This window comes from Phlebotomus papatasi, chromosome 1 (assembly GCF_024763615.1).
Source record: "Phlebotomus papatasi isolate M1 chromosome 1, Ppap_2.1, whole genome shotgun sequence".
Classification (NCBI taxonomy): Eukaryota; Metazoa; Arthropoda; class Insecta; order Diptera; family Psychodidae; genus Phlebotomus; species Phlebotomus papatasi.
The window spans coordinates 55,276,739-55,301,730 of record NC_077222.1 but is presented as its reverse complement, the minus strand read 5'-3'; the positions used below and the strand labels follow the sequence as shown (position 1 = coordinate 55,301,730).

Genomic DNA, 24,992 nt, shown 5'->3' with positions numbered 1-24,992 from the left:
TGTGGAGAAAAAAATTATGACTTTTTGTACAGAAAAGAGACAATGAAGGTAAAAAGTGAACTTTTTTTGAAAAAAATCTCTATTAAATTTAGCTTAACGTAGTTTCACAGGGATACAAAGCAACACAAAGTTGATGTAAAGGAATCGGTAAACAAAAAATGAGAATTTCGTCTCATTTTTGTACAAAAAGTAGAGAAAACTGTCTCCGATATTTCATTACGAATCAGTGGTCGCGTAAGTGATATACTCAAATGAAGTTTTATGAGTCTTTCTGACCATTCGAGGTGGTAGTCGATGAATTTCTCAGTCTCGGGGAGAGTGACAGTTTTGAGAGTCGGAGTAGTGGTAGTGGAAAGTGTTTGCACATTAAAAATAAAACTTTTTTGCCACTCTGGGCGTTTCTGTGAGCATTTGGCGTGAAAAATTCTAGAGAAGAGAATGCAATGGATGATCCGAAAGTGACAGAGAGTGCCACAATGAGCGCTGATGGCGACAGCCATCAGGATGAGGGAGTTTTCGCGAGTGATGACAACAGAGAGATCACAGGGAATAATGGACACCTACTACATCGTCAGCGCCGTCAATGGGCCAAGGCGAGACAGGCTGGCACTCACGATGCACGCCACATGCCATCGAGTCGTCGTGTTTCCTTTCCAAAGCACGACAGTGAACTGGTCACGGGGTACCTAGAGCCCGCGAACCCCTGGGCCATCTGTGAGTATCTCATTCGCCCTCCATGTCCGAGCCACAATGTCTCTCGCGGACGCACACACACATTCACTACCTATTGAATAATCCCAACCGATTGTCTCTCTAACTCCCACAGCTAAGCCCAATCTCTCAGCCAAGGAGCTAATCGAATTGTACAGGAAGTCGTGCTCGAAGCACGATGTTGAGCCCTTAATGGTCGTGATTAAGCACTTGGAGACTATAGATTTCCAGAACATGACGCCCCGTAGTAATTCCCTTGTTCTCCGCGAGAACAAACTCACGCCTCAATCGTGCGAAGCTCTGGAGGAGATACTTAAACGGGTACGTACCACCTTCCCCTAGGACCAAATTCGACCAAACCTTCAAATTTATTCCAATAAGTAAGCCTTGAATATATCTGAAATCCTAGAAAAGCATGAAAATTCTGACTCATATCTCTCGCTACCAACCTCCACAATTGACTTTCTGTATTTACAGATTCAATACAAACTAATCGACCTGACGTCATGTGACCTGGATGATAGTTCGGCGTCTGCCATGTTTGACATGATAGAGTTCTATGAGGCTGCCACGGAGCTGGACATCTCGGAAAATCGTGCAATTTCCTACCGTGGCTGGCAGGCATGTGCGGCAATGATTAAAAAAAGTCAAGCCCTCAATGCCTTACTGACCAGTGGCACATCTATCTCCGAGTCCAATGCTTCAAGTCTCGGCAAAGCTCTCATGTCCTCTGCCATCCATACGCTAAAACTAGAACATTGTGGACTCACGGGTAGGCCACTGTCATCCCTATGCTCCGCCCTCAAAAAGAACATGGTGCTGAAAGAACTCTGGCTGGCACACAACGACCTCAACTGCTACGACGCCTACACGATTGGTAATCTGCTGAAAGCCAACTACTACCTGCAATTCCTCGATATCAGCAACAACTACATCGAGGACAATGGCGTCTGTCACATTGCTGAGGCTCTCATCAAACAGAGTCAATTCTTCCGCAATGCCACTCATCCCGACAAAGCCACCGACATCAATGCCATGCAGAAGTTTGAGTCTAAGAAGCCCATCCCTCCTGTGGCTAGACCCATTGTGCCACCACCTACGCCAGTTGTTGCTGAGCCACCTAAGGCCCCCGAAAGGGCACCGCTTGCAAAGCCCGAACCCATGCCTGAGGCACTGGACTCCGAGAAGAGTGACGATGCGACTGCGAGTCCGCGATTAGATAGCAAACTTTTGACCATTTATGAGGGTTCCAGAGACAACAACAACGCGAACCTGCAAGGTAAAGGACTTAACTATCCTATTCCTATTCATTTGAAATTAGGAAATTACCATTCGTTCGAATCAGTAGGGAGATTCTGTAAAGATATGACAATGTCATGTGACAAATTTTCGTGGTAAATTCTTGAGCAACACAACTTTAAAGCTCAGTGAGTATTAACCCTTTAACTCTTTCGTCTCTTTTGGGACTCTGAGTACCCAAAGCAGCATATGAATGTTCTGTGAAAAACAATGTTTTTTAAGTATTCAGAACTGATAAAAATCCTATTTTTGTGGATGATTACAAACTATAAGGATGTCCAAATGTAAGATATTTTTTGTAGGACCTCAATTATTTCCTGGGCTTAGATATTTTTGATTAAAAAATGGTGAAATTGGCTTGCAGCATATGCTGCGGTCCGGAACTTAACTCTTTCCGGACCGCAGCATGTGCTGCAAGCCAATTTCACCATTTTTTAATCAAAAATATCTAAGCCCAGGAAATAATTGAGGTCCTACAAAAAATATCTTACATTTGGACATCCTTATAGTTTGTAATCATCCACAAAAATAGGATTTTTATCAGTTCTGAATACTTAAAAAACATTGTTTTTCATAGAACATTCATATGCTGCTTTGGGTACTCAGAGTCCCAAAAGAGACGAAAGAGTTAAGGACGATTGGAACACCGGTGTCCCATAAAGAAAATATTTTTTCCTGACTACCCCAAGTTAATTTTTTCTCACGTTTGTACGTAATTCGTCAGTTAAATCAGCATTTGTCGTAACTTCCTTTTGGCAACTTTTCAGGAGACGAAATTTTCAGTTCAATATTATTTTTCTTAAAAATGAGCCCCGAATGCGATACTTTTGAGTCAGAATAATAAAAGTGGCACTAATAAACTGTAAGTTAACTCGAGAAAATCTTTATAAAATTATTTAAAAACTGCAATATTGAGAAATATGTTAGAAGAAACACAATAATATTTTATCGTAACTTCCATCGTTTACAAAACCGTAACTTCCAATGTATAGATATTCTGGAAGTTTACGACAATTTTATAAAATGCATTACAGTAGAGTCTTCTAAATTCGAACGCTCGGGGGGTATTTTTGACATTTCTCACCTCCCAAATTCGAACGATTTTTTCAAAACTAACGAAATTTGTGTGAAATTAAATTGTACTTTGAATCAAAATCTCGTACTTTCTCGCAAGTTTCATTGATAACATACTTCCTTTTCATTTTATACGATAATAATGTATGTAAACATTCAGGAAGAAGCACATAAATATGATTTCCATTCACCGAGAATACGAATTTTCCAACATAACCTCACAATTGCCATTTTGAATCCAAACGGCGTTCGAATTTGAGAGATTCAGATTTGAGAGACTCTACTGTATATCAATTTGAATTATTCTAGTGATAATAAGCGCCTTTATTTTACAAAATTAGTCAATAATACTGTTATCCCTGTCCCTAAAAGCTTTTATTTCATAAGTTTTATTAAAATAAATTTTGAGCGCCACGTCGTTTGTTTTGTTTTGAATTAATGACAGATGGGTAGGGATTTTTTCTCACTTTTTTCTCGCTAATATTGAATTAAAATGATTTCATGTTACATTATTCGCACCGTCTTTCGATATTTGGAAGAGTTTATAAACGTTTTATTGAGAAATTTTGCAATTTTACTGCAAATTACAAGTCACGCAAGTGAGCAAAAGAAGTTACGGCAAATGCTGATTATTGAAAATTTTGTATGGAAATTTGTCGTAACTTCCCCAAAAATGGAGGGCATTTACGATAATTTTTGTTTAAAATAATTTTTATTGGGCTTATAAAAGTTTCTTTTTCACAAGTGCGTTTAATAAACAAAATTACGCTGATTCCAAATAAGTATATATTTCAAATTCGCAAAAATGAAGTTACGATAAATGCTGATTTAACTGACGAATTGTAACGTAGAAGAGGTTGAAGGAATCTAGAATATTTTTTGCAAGTCTCTAGCTATTAGCTATGAATTAAATATTTAAGCTAAAAAATGGCGAATTTTTAAATTCTCAAATTCATAATTGATTTTATTTATTTTTTATACTTACAATTTTTTTAAGCAAAACACTTTTGGCAATATAAACTACAATACTCACACATAATATTTTTCATTAGACTAAAAATTATTATTCATTGTCAAAAAGTATTGTCAAAAAAGTGATTTAAATTTTTGGGCTATTTTTGTCCCTATCGCTCGTAGAGGTAAAAAATGCACTGAATCAGATTCTGTTGGATTTTCCAAAGTCAAATGTAACACGTTTCATTGATTTTGTTTATCGGTTAAATAGTTAATTTTCGGTCCGTAAAAGTGTCTCGTCGTGAAAGGGTTAAGTAATTAATTTGTCATATGACATTGTCATACTGTTACAGAATTCCCATACAGTTGCCATTCAGTCAGTAACATTATCAGATAGGGGAAAATAGGGCACTTTTGAAATTGGATTTTTTTTTACCTATTTTTAAATAAAATTGAGTCTTATACTGATATAATTTAGCTGCACAAACAAATTGGGAAGATAAATTACATTACAATATGGCTCAGTTCCACTTAAATATAGAAGAAAAATCCCGATTTCAAAGGTGCCCCGTTTTCAAAAGTGCCCCACTTCCCCTTAGGCCTGATAGTGTTTTATAGGGGGAGGGTGCAGAGTTTGGGTTGGTACCATACCGGTAAATTGGCTTCGATAAGCCTCAATTTTCTTTTTAATTTAACTGGTTCACAACCGATTTAAACTGGATCGCAAATCAATGGAGAACATGAGATAAAAATTGAGGGTTGTGACGGGAGTTTTCTATCGATAGTTCCAAAGGCGACAACAACTTGCGTCATAGAGGTAAATGATATACCAAGGCTGGTACGAGTTTGTTGCCTTTTGTACGGGTGTAATTCTGTTGCACTCTGGCAATATTTTAGTTTAAAGTAAAACTATCGGTCCTGTATTTACTATGAAATCCAAGACGTATTCTATTGACGGTCGTAAGATTGTCGAATTATGGAAAATGCGGAATACTGGGTTATCATGAGGGATATTTTGTGTCAAAATTATTTAAATTGCCCTTAGGGGAAACTGGGACACCACCGAACACGGGTTAGCACCGAACACTGAGAGTTTTTAATTATAAATTAGACAGCGAAATGCTTTAATTAGTGGCTTGGATGTTGTTTTCAAAAGTACTTTCACATCATTTACCGTTCATCGGTTCACAACCGATTTGAATCAATTTAAAAATTACTCAGATAAGCGCCCAAAATAGCTGAAGAGTAATAAATTAATTTTAAAACAAAAATTACTTATCAGTTCATTACCTGTTTAGTACCAATGGGAACTGAGTCGTAATTGTCAGAAAATCCAAGATCTTTCCAACGAGCCCAAGCATGTCCTCATTCGATGGAGAAATACGCTCTCTAAAACCATTTTGAACTTTGGCCTTGAAAAAGCGTTATTAGAAATGATTCAATGGTATTTTCATATTTAGAAATATCCCCCTAGGTTAGGCAAACTCTAAAACATATACAAAAACGAAGAAAAAAAGACAAGATATGCTTATGGTAGCTGAGATTCTTTACAGGTCCTCGAAATGCATGCAACTCGGGGTGCTTTCAACTCGGAATACGTGAAAATTCGATTGTGAGTTGAATTTTGGGGGTAAAGAATCGCGTCGAATAAACTCTTCATGTTGATCAAAATGGATTAAATTGGCTGGACGCGAAAATTCAACTCACAATCGAATTTTCACGCATTCCGAGTTGTAGACACCCCGAGTTGCACGCATTTCGAGGACTTGTAAAGAATCTCGGCTACCATAAGCTTATCTGGGCTTATCACTGGCCATTTTCTATTTTAAATAGTCTGAATGGGAAAGGCCAACAAAAGAAAAAAAAAGTTCATTGAAATCGGTTGATAAACATTAAAGATAGAGTCTGGTCCATTTGAATATAGTAAGGGTCGGGGTACAGTGAGTTGGGGTAAAGACGGATGGGACCCATCATTAGAACGATCTCGATCTCAGATAAAATATATACTAAAATTTTATCGAAATCCCTTCATAAACACAGAAAATACAGTCCGGGTCAAGACATTTTTGATTATAGCTCAGGTCAGGGAACATCGAGAGAGGAGTACGATCCAAAGTTGGAAAGGTCTCGACATCAGCTATAACATATTAAAATTTAAAGAAAAAAGCATCGTCTGGTTTCCGAAATATTCGAGATCGATTAATCGAAAATCGATTTTTCTATTAATTGGAGCTTCGATTGAATCGGATGAAATAGGGGTGTCGGTATAATTGTAGTACTCTACGAGAGCTTTGCAAAACACCAAAATTTTCCGTATTCCGATAATTAGAACCAGAGATATGACCATTTAAAAATTCAATTTTTGACCAGTTATAGCTCGGGTCAGGGAGGTCAGGGGACCTATGTTTGGTATTGAACAAAAGCTCTTAGGCCCAGCTATAACATACTAAAATTTGAGATTGATCGATGCCATAGGGGCTGAGTTATTGAGAAAACAAAATTTGGGGGTATTTCAAAATGACGGTAGGAGGGGTGGGGGGTGGATTTGACATCATTTACTTCTAGCCGCCCATCGACATTTAACCTTTGCCGAAAACCGCTTGTCGATATCTCTTTCCGTTCTCTCTCCTGAAGTGGTTATACGACGGACGAACGGACGGGAGGTCCACGAAAATCGATTTTTAGCACACATGATATTCGTGATCTATGAGTGTCAAAACGTGTAAATCCAAAATTTGGGCCCGATCTGTCGAGGTCGGATTTGACCTGTGACCACAAAAGCTACGATTGTAAGGAATCTTAGTTAAATTGTAAAGAATCTCAGTTAAAACCACATGACACATTTTCGAGCAATCCCAAAAGAAACATGGTTTTGCCGGAGAAGTGAAGGGGTGGAGAAAATGACGGGCATGTTAATGGTCCTTGGGTCTATTTGTGCAAGGGCCCCGAAGGTCCTAAGTCTCTATCTGTAACAAATTGACCTCTAAAGCTTGTGACAGCCGAAGAACAGACGGAATAACAGCTTAATAAAGCCTAAAATTTCCGAACATACCTGAGTAAGCAACGAAGTTGTTATTAAAAAAAAGCACGGTCATTTTATGGTACTTTGAAGACTCTTTGCAAAAAGTAACTTTACAGTATTTTGACGCACGTATGCCAAAACGGTGTCGATTGATTGTGGAGAAATAATATATGGGTTATTAAAAGGCTAATTTAGCATCAAAAGAACTCTGAAAGTCTTCTTTTCCGATTTATGCCCTAGACACATTCACTACTTAAGTCGAAAAACGGTTTAACGTAATTATAATCAAAATGTTGCTCACATTACATTTCCATCAGTGTCTGACTAATCCGTCTCTCGGCTTAAACTGAGAAACGGTTTAGTTAGTGGAAATCTGATGGGAATTCAATCAAATGATTATTTTGATTATAATTACGTTATGCCGTCTCTCGGCTTAAGACGTAAGTGTGCCTTGGGGGCCTAGGGCATTACAAACGATCTGTTAAATTAATGTTTTCCTACGGCTTCTTGTGTCGCGTAATAAAGCTTAAAAAGTCAAATAACTCTGGGATGTAATGTAATAAATTGTTAATAAGGAAAGTAATCTTTACTCTGTAAGCCCTCATGAGGGCTTGTCGAATAGGCCGTCGTACACCGTACAATGCTGTCACTGTCACTATCAAAACTCTTTGAAAAACTATTGTATACATACCGTATTTTAGAACATGCTTACCTTACCTATCACTCATTCGATCCCATACTAGTATATCACGCACCTATATATCTAAGACCCTGTTTCAAAATAAACTCTGAAATTCTTTAGGGAGACTAAGGGGTTACGTGGGTTCCGAAGACTAAAAACAATTTTTTTCAATTTTGTTTTCAACAATTTTTTTTTAATTCCAAACTGTTAAACATATAAAAATTATAATATTACAACAATATTTATTCCATTTAAACATTTTTAAATTTCAGCTGTTGAAATTTGATTCGGAGATTAAAAAAAAGAAACAATATTTCAGTTACGATATGAGTTAAATTCATATCGTAACTGAAATTCAATATTAAATAATAATAATATTGAACAACAATAACAAAAACAATATTAATGAATAACAATATTATTCATTAATATTATTCAATAAATTCATTCAATATTTATTTTGAAAAATAAATACTTTCGGTTTTCGGGGGAATTTTCTGCAAAATATACGTGGTAAAATTTACAACAAATTGTAAAGCAAATTGGGATTTGGAGATAAGAAAATCTTTCATTAAAGTACTTCACTCGTATTTAGAAAAATGTGTGTAAAATTTCAAAAGAAGGGTAGCTTAGTTTTCGAAAAATCTTGACTACCGATTTTGAAAAATGAGGTTTAAAAAAAAAACGTTTAAAGTTAACGCTTTCCACTGCGGCCGTCCATAGCGATAATAATTTCTAAAGGCGCTAAAGACCCATGTGACCCCTTAAGTCGGATATAAACGTCGTATAAACCGTATAAACTTAAGTCGGTTAACGATATAAACTCTAAGGTCATATCGGGAATTTCATTCAGGAACAGGAAAGATTCCAACAATACCTCTAGGTATCCGTGTGAGAATGACCAATTTTCATCCAATCCTTATTGTCCTGTCTACAGCAGATTTCCCAAGGAACCGAGACGCGTAGTAGGGGCACAAAAAAGATATTTAGTACTTTAGGTAAACTGTCATTTTTTTTCACAAAGAATAGTTTTATGATCAAAAAATCGTTGCTGTAGGATTTTCTATTGATTTCAATATTTTCAATACGTGGTTTTCTGAACAAGTTGAGACACTCATCTAAACTAAAGCCTAGCTATAACATAATAAAATTGAGCTCCTTGCCATACGGGCTGTATTAATGAAAAAATAAAATTCTCGAATATTCAGAAATAGTATGGAGAAGGGATAAGTTCGAGTTCTGTGAACTTCGCCTCGATATTATTTAGTCTTTACCGGAAGCCGCAAGTTGATATCTATTCCCGTTTTCTCTCCGGATGCGATTATATAGCAGAGAATTTGATGTACAAACAGAAGAATTTTTACGGAGCATGACATGGTCTAAATGTGTTTAAAACGTGTTTATTCGGTAAACGTGGGTTTTACCACGGACCATTGAAAATGAGATTGTAAAGAATCTAAGCTAAAATATGTATAGGGGCACTTTTGAAATTAGGCTTTTTTATTATATTTTTAAATGGAAATGGATCTTATTATTATACAATTTAGATTAACAAACCAATTTAGAATCTGAATTTCATTATGGTAAAGCTCAGTTCCACTTAAAAATAGGAGAAAAAAACCCAATTTTGAAGGTACCCCGGAACTCAAAGTACTTAAGCCATAATAATAATGACTTTTTTTCAGGCTTGTGCAAACAACCTAGTGAACCAATAACTGAAGTGTTGGATAGCACGGAAAGAGAAATGTCCGGTGATAGTGATGATAAGACATCAGAAGACGAAAAAATTGTACAAAGTCCAGTATTAGCAGACGATGAGAGATCAACGGAGACGGTGTGTGAGGAGGAGAAGGTGTTGGAGGAGGTAGAACTGAAAATAGTGGAAAAGGAGGAAATTCTTCAGCCAACAGAGGCTTCTGATGAGGCGCCAGTTTTGTGTGGAGCTCAATGTCCGAACAATAATTCTGCAAGTGACGCAGATATTAGTACTTGTGTATCAAATGATGGGCAAGATAAGGGGCTAATTGACACAGAACGCGATAAATCAGTTAATGAATTGTGCACTAAGAGTCTGATCGATATAAATAGGAATCCCGTAAAAGAAATTGTTGCAGGTGATGTGAGCCAGACCGAAGAATTGACCACATTGCCAACACAACTATGCGCCGAGGCGACAATCTCCGAGATGCTTTCATTCACCAACTCCAATGACGCGACACTTAAGGAGGGAAGTGTGCCAACGGATGCTAATTTAATCTATGGCAACACAATCAACGGCAAATCACCCAAATGCTCCTCAGACATCACACCAGATAGTCCAGCCTCCTTTACCGTATCCCAATCTCTGGATAGTAGCATGGAATTTCCTGAAAATTCCCCATCCTATGACTGTGTCTTTGAGGTACCTGTAGCCAGGCAAATAATCCCTGAGCGATCCCTTAGCTCTGAGAGTCTAAATAGTGAGACATCGATTGAGTCCAATGACTCCAAGAGCTCCATAAAACTGGCTGAGAGTAAATTCTCCAAAAATGGCACTCTCGAACGTCAGACCATAGCCTCGGGGGTAGATCCACCGCCTATTACAGCTCCCTCGGGACTTCAGGTGCTAGTGCTGTGGAATAATCGTATCACTAAGAAATCCGCTGCACCAATTTCCGATGTCTTGAAGGCCACAACGACCCTGGAAATTCTGAATATTGGGAAGAATATGCTCTGCAATGATTTTGTCACGAGCATTCAGGCCCATTTGATAACAAATACGAGTTTAACGAATTTGGGTCTGCAGAGTTCACATCTCACGTGCGTTGCCGCCAAGATGCTGAGCGAGGTGCTAACCACAGGACCCAATGGTGTCCTCCAGCGAGTTGATCTGCGTGACAATAACATTCAAATACCCGGAATCACCGCCCTCAATGACGCCATGAAAGTCAACAAGACACTCACGCGCCTCGATCTGGACAACACACTGAAACGATATGTATATTCTATGGGATGGAACAGATGTGTCCGCAATTTTGGCTGAGACATTTAAATTCCCTTTTTTATTTTGCTAAAGTTATACTGATTTCCCAAAAGCCCAAAATAATCCAATTTGGGAATTCACATGTTCACAGAAGTCAAGAATATCCAGATATGCATTATCTAATCGGTGTACACATGACCTCAGAGTCAATAATATAATTTTAAAAGAATTATCGCTAGACAACAAGGCGACTGTATTGCTTCTGGGTGATTTAAAAGGAAAGAAGAAAAAACAGCCCTAGAAGTTTAAATTTGGCGCTAAAATGCATTTACCGTTTAAAGTTAAAAAAATAAGTCAAGACACAAACCGGATATCCATAAAATTCACGAAGTACTTTTAGAGTACTTGAAAACTACCAACCAGTGCGAAATCCTTAAAAAATCAATTGGGTCTTAAATACATTGACAGATAAAATTTAAAAAAAAAAGCTAGGACACAAACCGTGTTTCCATAAAATTCAGGAAGAATTTTATTAATACCAAATGCAAATCCATTCATAAATCGGGCCTCGATTCACTGTTTTACGGGTTTTCACTAACCTTAAGAAAATTAATTAGGGTTGAAATGATTGAAATACTTTGGGTGTTAAAAGTGAAAAAAAATAAGTCGAGACATTTACCAAATTGCCATAAAATTCACGAAGCATTTCATAGACTAAATGCAAATGCTATTTTTTTCATTACAATTCAAAAATCGGGTTTCAATTTAATATTAATGATATTTTTCTATTACCCAGTGTTGAATTCTAAACCCCTTAACGACGATTGGATCACCGGTGACCCATAAATTTTTTTTTTTTGACTAAAGTTATTTTTTTCTTAGTGTTTGTACGTGATAGCAAAGTAGAAGGTTGCAGAAATCTAGGATTTTTTTTACACATCTGCAACTATTTGCTATGGGTCTCGGTTAAAATCTAGAATGCGAATATCCAGAAAAGCCAAAATCCCGCAGACACAAAATTCCCAATAGGTCGAAATCCTGAAAACCAAAATCCCGAACGTGATCAAAATCCTGAAGGGAACGAAACAAGAGTAAGTGCAATCGTGGGAGTAGCTATGACACTTTTAAGAATTTGGAATTTTGACTTTTCGGGATTTTTGGTTGTTGGTATTTTGGATTTTCGGGATATTGACTCGTTAACCCTTTCAGGACGAGAAGGTCAAAAATTGAGAGTCAGAAAAAATATTTTTTTCTAACTTTTTAGAGCCAAATTCAACTTTAGAAGGCCGTAGGAAAAGTTTCATTTTTGGATCACCGGTGACCCAATCGTTCTTAAAAGTTAAGGATTTTGACTTTCAGAATTTTAACTTTGGGGATTTTGGCTTTAGGAATTTTGGCTTTGGAATTTGGACTTTTGGGGATTATGGCTCCCAGTATTTTGGCTTTCTGAATTTTGACCTTTTCGGGATTTTGGCTTCTTGGAATTGCGAACCATTCGGGATTTTGGCTCTACGGTGTTTCGACAGATTCGGAATTTTGGCTTTCGGGATTTTGGTCTATTCGAGATTTTGGGTTTCGGAATTTTAGCTTCAGAATTTTGGCTGTGGAATTTTGACTTTTCGGGATTTTGGCTCTGAGGATTTTGACGAAATTCCGGATTTTGAATTTTCGAAATATTGACCCATTCGGGATTTTGACTTTCAGAATTTTGTCTTTCGGGATTTTGGCCAATTCAGGATTTTGACTTTTCGGGATTTTAACTCCCAGGGTTTCGGCTTTATGAATTTTGGCCCTTTCGGGATTTTGGCTTCTCGGAATTTCGACCTATTCGGGATTTTGTACTTTCGCGATATTGACCCGCTCGGGATTTTCACTTTCAGAATCTTGACCTATTCGGGATTTTGGCTTTGTGGTTTTGACTTTTCGGTTTGGCTTTCAGGATTTCGGCTTTCTGAATTTTAGCCCATTTAGGATTTTGGCGTCTCGGTATTTCAACCTATTCGGGATTTTGGATTCGCCCGGGATTTTCACTTTCAGAATCTTGACCTATTCGGGATTTTGGCTTTGTGGTTTTGACTTTTCGGTTTGGCTTTCAGGATTTCGGCTTTCTGAATTTTAGCCCATTTAGGATTTTGGCGTCTCGGTATTTCAACCTATTCGGGATTTTGGATTTTCGGGATATTGACCTGTTCAGGATTTTGACTTTCAGAATTTTGGCTTTTGGGATTTTGGCCTATTCGGGATCATGGTTTTCGGAATTTTGGCTTTGGGATTTTGACTTTCCGGGATTTTGGCTCTTAGAATTTCGGCTTTCTGAATTTTGGTCCTTTCGGGGTTTTGGCTTCTCGGAATTTCGACCCATTCAGGATTTTGGATTTTCGGGATTTTGACTTTCAGAATTTTGGCCCTTTTGGGATTTTGGCTTCTCGGAATTTCGACCCATTCGGGATTTTGGCTTTCGGGATTTTGGTCTATTCGAGATTTTGGCTGTGGACTTTTGACTTTTCGAAAATTGGCTATCAGGATTTCGGCTAGCTAAATTTGAGTCCTTTCGGGATTTTGGATTTCTACATTTTGTCCCTTTCGGGATTTTGGCTTCTCAGAATTTCGACCCATTTGGGATTTTGGCTTTCGGGATTTTGGCATTCGGAATTTTAACTTTCGGGATTTTGGCGTTTAAGATTTTGGCCTTTTCGAGATTTTGACCGAAACCCATCACAGAGAATTTTATTAATTACAAATGTACCCAGTTTACAAAGTCTCCATAAAGCCCTGAGGAAGTTTTATTTTTCTGGAACGATTCCCTATCACGGGGAATAATTCGGATAGCATTTATATGAAAAAATTCAAGATACCACATCGAAGCAATTTTTAGCGCATTAATTGCTTTTTTTAAAAGAATATAAAGGCTTTTTTTCATTCTTGCTTTACAAAACGCAATAAATATTGCCTTTACACATTACTTTGCAGTCTTTTCAGCATAACATTTAAAGGGAAAAAGCCTGAGCAGTAATTTATGCATTTAGGCAACCAAAACAATTATAATGAAAAGAAAGTTCTGTCAGTAAAAATCAGTAATAAAATATTATTTGTTCAGTAATTCCAACAAATCAAGGGAAACTCAAAAGCTTTCCTTGCCAGGGGAAATTTTTCACATTATCAAAAATCGAACTAATTAATTTTGGATATTTTGCTGATCAAAATTTTGTTTTATACTGATTTTTTTTACTGTATTTTGCGATTACTTTGAAAAAAAAAAATGTTTTGTTAAGCGGACAAATTATGCTTGATAAAATTTGACAAAACTTTTTTTAGAGTAAACTTATCATTTTGCTGATTTCGTTATTTTTCCCTTTGGAAAACGTATTTTCTTCAAATGAAATTTGAATGATTATACAGTAGACTCTCTCTCAATTGGGCATTTGGGGCAAAATGTCATCCGGTTTATCGATAGATTTGGGCGTCAGAGCCTTTGTAAATTTTACAAAAAGCGCTCAATTTGAGCGAATTAGCTTCATAATTAGGGTAAGTGTGCCAAATTTCGGCATAGTTGCATGCAAGCGCCAAAGTCTCAAGTTTGAAATGTAATATTTTTAATAGAAATTGAATTATTTTATTACTTCTTCTTCAGGAGTGTTCACTGGAACTTTGCAGACAGTTTATCTTCTTTATTTTCTCTAAAATCATTTTTAGTACATTTTAAAATGAATAAAAATGTAGACAAAGCATTGGTAGCTTATTCCGGCCACCTTCATTCTTATAGTTCCTTCTCCCTCCGGAATTCTACCAATGTCTTTTTCAAGTCATCTTGTTCCTCGATGCGACATTTTTTGTTTTTTTTTGCATAGTATAATCTGTAGACTATGCAAAAACTGAAAATTCATGGAAAAACGACGAACAAAATATGTGGCCGAAATTGCAAGCTGGCCGGAATTTAGCACACTTACCCTAAACGTGAAAATTGTCAACAAAATTTTTCTCCCGATTGAAAAAAAGCCGATTGAGTGAGAGTCTACCTAGTCCCCGGCGAGTGGCCTTTTTTAAGGATGAAGACAATTTCTTACTTTCACATACACTGAGGAAAAAACGGGGATGCGATTAACTTTTTTTCCTCATAACTTTAACACATTTAGGTGTAAAAATATATCAACATTTTTTAATGTTAATTTTACACTTCTATAAGGGTAAAATTAACATGAAAAGGGTAACTTTAACCCCTAATACACTAAAAAAGGGTAATATTTACACCGTTTTCGGATCAATACTGCAGGGTAAAATTAACATTTCCGGAATGTTATTTTAACTTTTTCGGATTTCTCTCACAGTGTACTAATTTTTTTCCTTGGAGCACTGTGAGCTGTGTCCGAGATTAATTTAGGAATTGGCTTCAAATAGCTCCATATAAAAAGGCTAATTTGCCAGGCGCTTTGGAGTCTACTGTACATTGATATTGTACTGCTCAAAAAAGTTACTGGCACTTTTTAAATGTCTCAGCTGAGATTTCAGACAAATCTGTTTCGCCAAGTAAAGGTCAAATGATAATTTTCAGTGATCTCACAATATTTCTTTCCTGTTTTTTTTTTTTTTTGGTGATTTGTGTGTAGGACTCTGGCACGGACACCACGGAGTACTCTCGCATGCTGACGAGTATCCGGGCTCAGTGTCGACGCAACGAGCAACCATTGGAGCCACGGGATCCTATTAAGCCGACAGCGAAGCGTGCCAGAAGCGCCTTTTTGCCCTCGCGAAAGATCTCTCTGACATGCTCCACGCGTTCACCATTGGATCTCATGTGTGCGGGTGGGAAGCCAGAGAGGCAGTTGCTGGATACAAATAGAAAAACCGGTGGGCGTCTAAGATCACCATTGCCAAGTCCTAATCCATCCCCCAGTGCATCACCAGTGCCAAGTCCGTCCCGAAGTCGTTTTCAAGTGTCACGTGTCATCGAAGGTGCCTCCCCACTAACACCGCCATCGTCCACCAGCAGTTCACCAACTAACTCCATTACAAGTTCACGCTTCCGTGTGACTACCATAAAAGAACAGAAGCCTGTGACACCCACACCCCTTCCAACACCCATTATCGTGGAGAAGATTGTTGTGGCGGAGAAGGTGGAGGCTAAGGTGGAGTCCATTGATAGTCCGGATATGGAAGTTAGTCGTTTTCTCACGGCCGATGATAATTCCTCCATTGGCAGTGCGGATTCCTTTGATCGTGGTCACGATCTCAATACCTCTCTCAGTTCCACAGATAGTCTGGATATTATGGGTGGGGATCCTGTGGTGGTGTTTGGGCAGAAGCTCAAAGGGAGTTTGTCCAGTCAGGAGTCCCTGTCTGATTCCACACAGCAGGAATCCTTTTGTTCAATGAGTAGCAATGAGAACACTCTGACGAATAGTATTCAATTGGTCGCTAAGGATCTGCCTAAGGTGGGAGGGATTCGGAGTCCTGAAAAACGTGTTAGGAAGACATCTTCTCGGACCCAAACACCAAATCCTCAAGGATTTGACAAGATTTTGCAAATCTTTCAGAATCCTGTCACTTTGATTGCGCACAAGATGGAACGGAAGATGGATTTAGAGGGGCAGGAAAATGTGACTCCGGCCTCGTCTATAGCGTCTACTTTGGTGCCACGGAGGGATAGTCCGATTGGTGAACTTTTGGCGAGAGTGACGGGATCTGGGAAGAAGGAAATGTCCTCGGAGGATGTGACTCCGGTTGAAATGCAACCAACAACGGTGCTTCAGGCCAATGTTAGTCCGGAAAATGTTGCAGGGGCTCCGGAAATTGATGTTGTGGCTGCTGATTGTATCCCTGTGGCACTTAAGCAGGAAATTAAGGAGAATATTTCTCCAGAGCATACAATTACAGCTGCCAATGTGGATTTCCTGCAGGATGCCATTAACCAGGCTACAAAAGTCAAATTTGAGGTTGGAAGTGGAGATGAGGATACGGAAATGGACGATACGGGAGTAAGGGATGATCCTGGATCGCCATTAGAAATGCCCACCGTGGATGATAGTCACTCTCTTGGTCAAATTACCAGAGATTCCCTAAGCATTCTCAAGGATTCCTGTGGCAATCGACATGAGGAGTCTCCATCATCTCTGGCCCCATCCGCCACGCCAATGGTCCAGCAAATTGAGAAATAGACAGAGAGAGAGAGAGAGAGAGAGGCAGCGCCAAGCTCCCAGAGATGAAAAAAAAAACAAAACCTGTTGTTCTGTGATAGGTTCATTTGTGATAATCTTATTATTAACTTGAATTAGTTTTTGTTGTTTTTATTCCTTTTATCATTTATTCGAATTTTATTGGATTTTTTTTTTGTTTAATACGTCTCAGCGGGTAAAACTTATTTTATTTTTTAGTTTACGCAACAAAACAATTGTAAAAGAACTTAAATCGGCGAGTTTTATTTAAAAAAATAAAAGAAAAAACCTTTTTTTGTCCCTCTTAAGACAAAAACTTAATTGTAGATTAGGTGACTTAACAAGGTGAAATAATTCAATAGTTAACTCTTTTGTACTTTAAATGATAAATGATGAGGTAAAAAAAAACCATTTCGTCGAGTTAAAAATTTGTGAATTATTAAATTAATATATGTAAAACTTTAAATTAAGATAAAAAAGAACTATTTAAGTAGGGTTTTTTAAATTAATCACAAATGCCATCGAGAATTTCATTCAAGAAAAAAGGAAGAATAAAAAAAAGAGACAGAATCGTGAGATATAAGGAAAAAAAATAAAATTATTGAGGAAAGACAAAACTAGGTGGAAAAAATAAAATATAGAATTATTATAAACAAATCACTGTACGTAAAGTATACAATTTGTAGAAATTGTGATATTATTAATTTTGATTCACGAAAGTTACTCATAATTTTAAATGCAAGAAAAAAGAAACAAATTGAATAAAGTGACAGTAAACCAACAAAAAAAAAAAGATACAACAAATCACGTAAGAATGAGGATTTATTAAGATGGAAAGAAAAAAAAAACTTACGATAGAGATGATAACAAAATGAAATTGACCCCACCAAAAGCAAGAGAAGAATAATATTGTTACTAATTCAAGCTATAATAATTCTGATCATTTGTATACATGTAATGTATGTATGTTCTTGTTCATGATATTGTTTAACTAGCGACCAGACCTTCTTTTTCCCCCCACATCTCCCCTCTTTTATCTCGATCATGCCCACACTTACTTAATTATAATAATTTTCCTTGTGAAAAAAACAGAAGAAGAAAAAAAACATTTATATAGCATAGAGATGAGATCGTGGTGTTAGTTTTTAGTGTTTAACAATAAAGAAAATAACTGTAATTTGAAAACAAACAAAAAAAAATAAAAATAAAACCTGTACACATTATTAGCATAAATACTTACAGATGAAAATGAAATAATTATAAAATTCATGTACTATACGTTATTTTCACTTTTACTTTTTAATAACATATTTCAGAATATTACTAAAATGATGATAAACTTTTATTTGCAGGTTTATGGAGGCGGCTTCTTCACTAGAAATATTTAAAAAAAAACAATATTGTAACGGTCACAAATACCTATTCATTAGTAATTTTCTGTAGTTTGTAAACTAAGTACTTATGTAAAAAATGGAAAATTAAATAAACATATATTTCAATCAATATAATCATTTGTTTTTTTAATTATTGCAGACTATTATTGATGTACTCAGGGCCGGATATAGAAATGCGGAGGCCCCAAAAATTTTACGTTTTCCAACAGTGCGACAATGTGAACTATGCCAAGTCCTAAAACCTGATTTTCTTTTTACTACTTGAAGAACTAGGGGGAACTGGGGCAGTAGTAATCTGGGGTAGTTGTAACCACTGTGATTTTTTTCATTAATTTTAAGACTCCAGAGGATAAAATCCATAAGCATTCATAGATACCATGGGGATGTATGTCCACAGAAGAATTGGTCAATAAAATCCTAATATACTTTAAAAATAAAAATCATTTTTCCCGAAAATGTTGATATTTCAATTATTTTGGTCATTTGGATTTCCACCTGGAAATTAAAAACTGTGTAAAATAATCGAAATGTAGCAATACCAGTTCTTTCCTACATCTTTTAGGATTATATTTATGGATTTACTAGACAAATTGAGATTCTCATTATTTCAAAAGAATTAATAATTGGTCAGAAAACAGCATTTGGGGTAGATGTAACCAGGCAATTTCAATTTCACAAAATGAGTAGGTAAGAGCGGGAAATTGACCTTCATGCGAAATATCTATAATTCATAGATTACGAAAAAAATTGGTGGCGCTGTGTTAAATAAAAAGTCACATGATGTCAAAATATGGGGAAAATCCATTGAAAAATGTCTTTGATATGCATGCTTTTAGTTTTTTTGCTATTTTAATTATTCTTTGTAAAAAGTGTCATGATTTTTTGAAAAATATACAGTCTTTATATATCTCTTAAGTAATTAAAATAATCGAGAGTGGTGCAAAGTTAATTTCAAGAGTGGGAAAAAAGGTGTTTACATCCTCCCCAGAAAGTGGTTACTTCTACCCCAGGTATTTTGTGAAAAGAGAAAAATGCACAGTGACACAAATTTTATTTTTATGGAAAACTCAATTGTTTTCCAGCATCCGCATTACCCTCGACGAATTGCCTATACCCAAGGGTAAAACATGAGCTAAGAAATATTTTCCAAAAAATCACGGTGTCCTTGGAAAATCACCTCAAATTCGCATCTATCGAAAATGGTTACATGTGCCCCAGTCTCCCCTATACCAAGAAAGCAGTAGAATTCCTGAATTTTTTGCCTAAAAATTAGACAAGTTCAGTGAAATTATATCATTGAAATTTTGAGTGATTCGAACTCTGGTTCAATTCATTTATATAAATTTTACAGATTGATACAAAAAATACGCAAAACGAGAAATTTTACTAAATTCTTAGACTTGAGAGCACAATATCTTTAAAAGCTTTAAAGGTACCTTTAAAAGTATTTCGTGTTGATTTCATTCAGAAATATTAAGAATTAGGGTAAGAGCTCATAATTTTGGACAGTTTCTAAATTTGGACACTTTGAGGGTAAAGTTGGACACAAAATAAATTGATTAAAATTATGTATTACAGTAGAGTCTCGCTATAGTCCATATTTGGTTCCAGATTTGACACTTGGGTCGCACTATAGTCCATGTAATTTTTTAAAATTGTCAACGACTTTTAGTATTGAAATTTCTCTACGGCTTCTACTTTCTTTGCGATGTGGTACTTGTCCTCGCTCTCTTCATTATGGATCACAATTATCACAACTACTCAATAAAGTTTGCCAAAAATATTAAAATTATTATGAAAACATTGCATGTCGCGTACTAAAAAACATAACCTAACTTAAAATCAGTGTTTTGAAATCAACGGTCGATAAATTGTGGACTATAGAGCGATGGCCTATAGCGGGACTCTACTGTATTATTTTAATATTTGATGAATTCTATCTTAATATTCGTTCTTTTTGGATGATTTTGACATTACTGTTTTTTCATAAGTTTTTCACAAAATCTATCCTTAAGTGGTCGACATAGGGTACTTTACCTTATTAAAACTAATTTTAGTAAAAAATAGCTTGCCAAGTTTCTAAACAACCCTTCTGAAAAGAGAGTAACAAAAAAATCAATTGGTATTGAAAATATCGCACTTCAAACTTAGAACATTGATGCCAGGGCGGAGCATTCTCATACATTTTCCGTACAAAAGTATGGTATATTTTTTCTTAAGTAATTTTTTAGTTTTACTATAAAACCAAATGCAATTATCTTAAAACTTTTACAAAATGAAAGAGTATCTAATGTTACACTATGCAACACGGTTTTTGTCTCAGAGGTCCCACATGGTACGTTTGATAGAGTCGAGTCTCCTGATCAAGAATATGGTTTTGGTTTTTCTCCTATACGTCACATTTTTTTTTTAATAATAGTTTATTATTTTTTCTGCTTTGCCTTACATTATCCGTTCTATCTCAGGTACTGGTGGACGGAACTTAAAAAATGTGGGTCCGTTGGAAAGGTCATTAGTTGTGCTTCAACTTTGCTAATAACAAAAAACTTTGTAAAACCACTCCTTCATGGTGTAAAATTAGAGTTTCTCTAAAAATTACCAAAACAGTGGTCTTAAAATGAGGTTTTAAAAATTTGTATAAAATAAACTAAACAAAATATTAAAAATCCATTGACACCAGACGATAGGCACCACTTAGGACTACAATTTTGCTCATCTAAGACATCGCGCTCCGATCACTCTAAATGCCTCATTTGTTGGTTTTTGTCATTTTCCAAAAATATAAAATCCCTAATTTCAGCAAATTTCTCCGAGATTAAGTAAGAAATATCTTTTTTATTCCTTAATATATTTTAACATTATTTCTATTTATTTTCATCCATCCATTTATTTTAATTCTAGTGCAATTTAATTTCAATATATTCTCGTATAACACTGCACTAATTTCATTTTCCCGCCGTAAATAAAATGCTAGAAGAATAGTTGATTAAAAAAACTTCATACTCTTTTAATACTTTCTGGAAGAAGTAATTTCTAGAAAAGTAAGTTCAAAAATTCTAGAGAAGTATGATCTAAGGTCATTGATATATACATATGCGACATTTTCGCTGATGTATTTTCCACATATAACAAAGATTGTACTCTAAACGGAGTTAAGGGGATCCTTCTTGTGGCTGAGGGGTGCTTGGAGATGTGAATAAAAATCACGTTGATGATCTTCCGATCGAGTTGAAGAAGAATCTCAATATTTTTGTATGTTTACATTATGCTTCAAAATAATTTTTCAAAAATCTCTGAGAAATTTGCTGAAATTAGGGATTTTATATTTTTGGAAAATGACAAAAACCAACAAATGAGGCATTTAGAGTGATCGGAGCGCGATGTCTTAGATGAGCAAAATTGTAGTCCTAAGTGGTGCCTATCGTCTGGTGTCAATGGATTTTTAATATTTTGTTTAGTTTATTTTATACAAATTTTTAAAACCTCATTTTAAGACCACTCTTTTGGTAATTTTTAGAGAAACTCTAATTTTACACCATGAAGGAGTGGTTTTACAAAGCTTTTTGTTATTAGCAAAGTTGAAGCACAACTAATGACCTTTCCAACGGACCCACATTTTTTAAGTTCCGTCCACCAGTACCTGAGATAGAACGGATAATGTAAGGCAAAGCAGAAAAAAATATTAAACTATTATTAAAAAAAAAATGTGACGTATAGGAGAAAAACCAAAACCATATTCTTGATCAGGGGACTCGACTCTATCAAACGTACCATGTGGGACCTCTGAGACAGAAAAAAGTTGTCAATTTGTTGAATAGTGTTATGTTATTGGCTCAAAATTTATAATGATTACACGAGGATAACAGTTCCTAAAACCTATATGAAAAAGACGTAAAATTCGCAATTTTTTTTAAATTTTTCTGACAAATTTTCAATTTGTAACACCAGTAACATTTTAAATTCAATAAAATATATTCTCTGTACATGTGCCTACCATTTCGTTTTATAATTATTTTTGTGGGATCTAAGATTTAAAAATTATAAAGAATTTAAGAAAAATATACCATTTCTGAATTAAAATGCTCCATCCGTTAGTTAATCATCCTAGATTGATGCTTATAAGCATCCTCCCTTTCCAAAATGATGAGCCCTTACCCTACACACCGAAAAATGGAAAATTCTTCAACAGAAACACCCAGGAATTTAATTTTAAATCCCATCCAATGAATGCCAATGCCCTAATTCTAAATCCTTGATCATTTAGTTTTAGTTGCAATTTGCAAATCTGTAGACATTTTTCATTTTCCAGCTAATGCTGAACTTAAGTTCCCGATCTCTTAACTTGAAAGAGCTAGGGATTCTAGCCCATTTCTTTCGCTCAAAGCTTCTAAACTTAAAAGCCTCGTTCCCAGGCTCTTATATATTAGTAGTATATATCGAGCAAGTCGGCGCATATGACGTCACACGCTGACGTCATCATCGAGCAAGTCGGCGTGACGTCAACCGGTGATGACGTCATATTTATGATGACGTCACGCTTATATGATGACGTCACATATTTTTCTGACGTCACGCCCTGGAGGCATGACGCAATATCCTGGATGACGTCACACACACCCACACACCCCCCCACCCCCTGGGAGGCTGACGTCACTTGGCGGAAATTTAAATTTGAATTTTCCGTTAGAGTACTCGAGCGCCATCTATGATTGTGGATTTGAATTTCGAATGCCCATCCGCCATTTTGATGATTTCTGTCCGCCATTTTGTTTTACTTTTCATCCGCCATTTTTTATTTTTATCCGCCATTTTTTATTACCGACCGCTGCTCCCATTTTTGTCCGCCATTTTTAATTTCCGACCGCCATTTTTATTTTTGTCCGCCATTTTTTATTACCGACCGCTGCTCTTATTTTTCTATGCGCGCGCCCTCTGTTATTCCTATTATTAACTATTTCCGTAATTTTTTTTTCGCGACGTGAAAATTTTTTGGCCGAGACCTGGGATTGAACCGACAGATACTTAAAGTCTTAAACGTAATGTGTACCACCGCTTAGACCACTCGGCCACGGCGGCATGTTGATGGGCTCCCGCTGAATCGTGAACCGTTGCATCGTCCACAGGCTGACGTCACCCATGCACAGATATCCCATATAGCCATTTCCCATGCATGCATACATTTTCATACACATACACATGCCCCGTGGGAATAATTTCGCGCGTCACTTGGCGGGGAAAAACAGTGCGAGATCTCGGGTTTCGGGTTTCAGAGTGGCGCGTGGTAACTTCTGGATATATGACCCGTAGTTAAGAATGCATCCTATTGCAAAAATGGCATGGAATGTGTCATATGGGGGGGCGACTATAAATTAATTGTCGTGGGAATATTTTAATTGCTGTGGGAATTTTTCTTCCCTTTGAGAGCTATTAAAGATTTCTAAATAAAGAGGATAAACGTTTTTACAATGAAAAAAGTACTTTTCATATAATTTCACATATGTTTCGAGAAATTAAGTTACTCTACCTGCCTTTTAAGGGAGATCTTCCATTAGGATGATCTTTTATCTAAGTTGAATGAAGTCTATTTTACGTCTCTTTATATTACTTACCCCAGACGTTTTTTCGCAATTTTAGTGGTATGATCACCAGCCATGCAGCTATGAAAAAGTATCATCAAAGGTTGAATATTTTGTAACCCCAAAAAATCAGTTTTGCAGGGTTATATCCTACCAGTGTGCGCAGAAGGGGTTGGATATAGTTAGCAGTTGTTCCAAAAAGTTAGAGGCTGTTTCAATTTAGAGAACTCTACTGGCACGGGTTGCCTAATTATGGCAAGAGATTCTTAAGATATGTTTAATTTATGTAAATTTTTTCTCTGGAAAATTTTTCTTATATGTCTACCAAAAATTTCATTTCTGCCCCTCTATTTGCAATGTCCGATAAATTTCGCAGTGCCTCTTTAGATCATGATGATCCATATGATCCACTGCTCTCATGACTTTTCTTTGTCCATTTTTTGTGCAAAAGCATTTCCATACACTGATCTAGGATCTCGAGTATGTGATATAAGCTCGCTATACCTAAATTATTTCCTAATATTACAAATTGATGGTTGAATGTACTTACTTCCCTTTCTATGCACTTGTCGCCAGAATGACCGAAATATGATCTCCTGCATCGCTCATGAGTTTTATGGAGTGGAGTGAGGCGATTAAAAGAGGAGTGAAAAATCGTCAATGAAAGCAAATTTTATTCTTTGTATATGAATCATTTAATTTTCTTGGCCACAAGTGAGGAAAGAATGAGAAAAGGTGTTAGGTTTCTGATAACTTTGCCCTCTCCAATATTAAATATTTTGACTTTATAATTGATGCTTTTCTTACTATTTGCAATGTGCTTTAAAGAGATCTGAGGAAATTTGCACATGAACCTTTTCATAAAGACTTGAGAAACGGCAACAAAATAACAAATCTGAAGATGTTTTTCATATAAAATTATTTTTTCTCAAATTATACAGAATGGGTTGAGCATGTCACTGATTACTGTGGAGCTGATGAATGTACCCCTAAAATTTAGTTATGTGCGATACTGAAACATTTTACATGTTTTTCACTGATAACTTGTTCCCAAATTACGTTTATCCCTGCTAGACCCTTCTTGAAAGTAGAAAAGTGTGAAATTCTCTTCTTTTTATTAAATGATCATATTTTTAGTATATTCCCTCTGTGAACGGATCAAAAGAAAA

At 36.2% G+C, this 24,992-nt stretch overlaps 1 protein-coding gene across 1 annotated transcript; it reads left to right on the top strand.

Moving 5' to 3' along the window:
• The first annotated feature begins 282 nt into the window (after positions 1 to 282).
• LOC129807420 (mucin-5AC) lies at positions 283 to 17,849 on the top strand. The gene is made up of 5 exons (XM_055856673.1): positions 283 to 714; positions 827 to 1,032; positions 1,189 to 1,990; positions 9,428 to 10,719; positions 15,309 to 17,849. Exons 1-5 carry the CDS (start codon positions 444 to 446, stop codon positions 16,854 to 16,856), a joined length of 4,119 nt encoding a protein of 1,372 aa, XP_055712648.1. The 5' UTR covers positions 283 to 443; the 3' UTR covers positions 16,857 to 17,849.
• Positions 17,850 to 24,992: the final 7,143 nt, after the last annotated feature.

Coding starts and splice junctions, on each gene's coding strand:
- LOC129807420 (XM_055856673.1), top strand. CDS start 444: ATGGATGATCCGAAAGTGACAGAGAGTGCCACAATGAGCGCTGATGGC. Junction 715..826: donor CGCGAACCCCTGGGCCATCT/GTGAGTATCTCA, acceptor TAACTCCCACAG/CTAAGCCCAATCTCTCAGCC. Junction 1,991..9,427: donor CAACAACGCGAACCTGCAAG/GTAAAGGACTTA, acceptor ACTTTTTTTCAG/GCTTGTGCAAACAACCTAGT.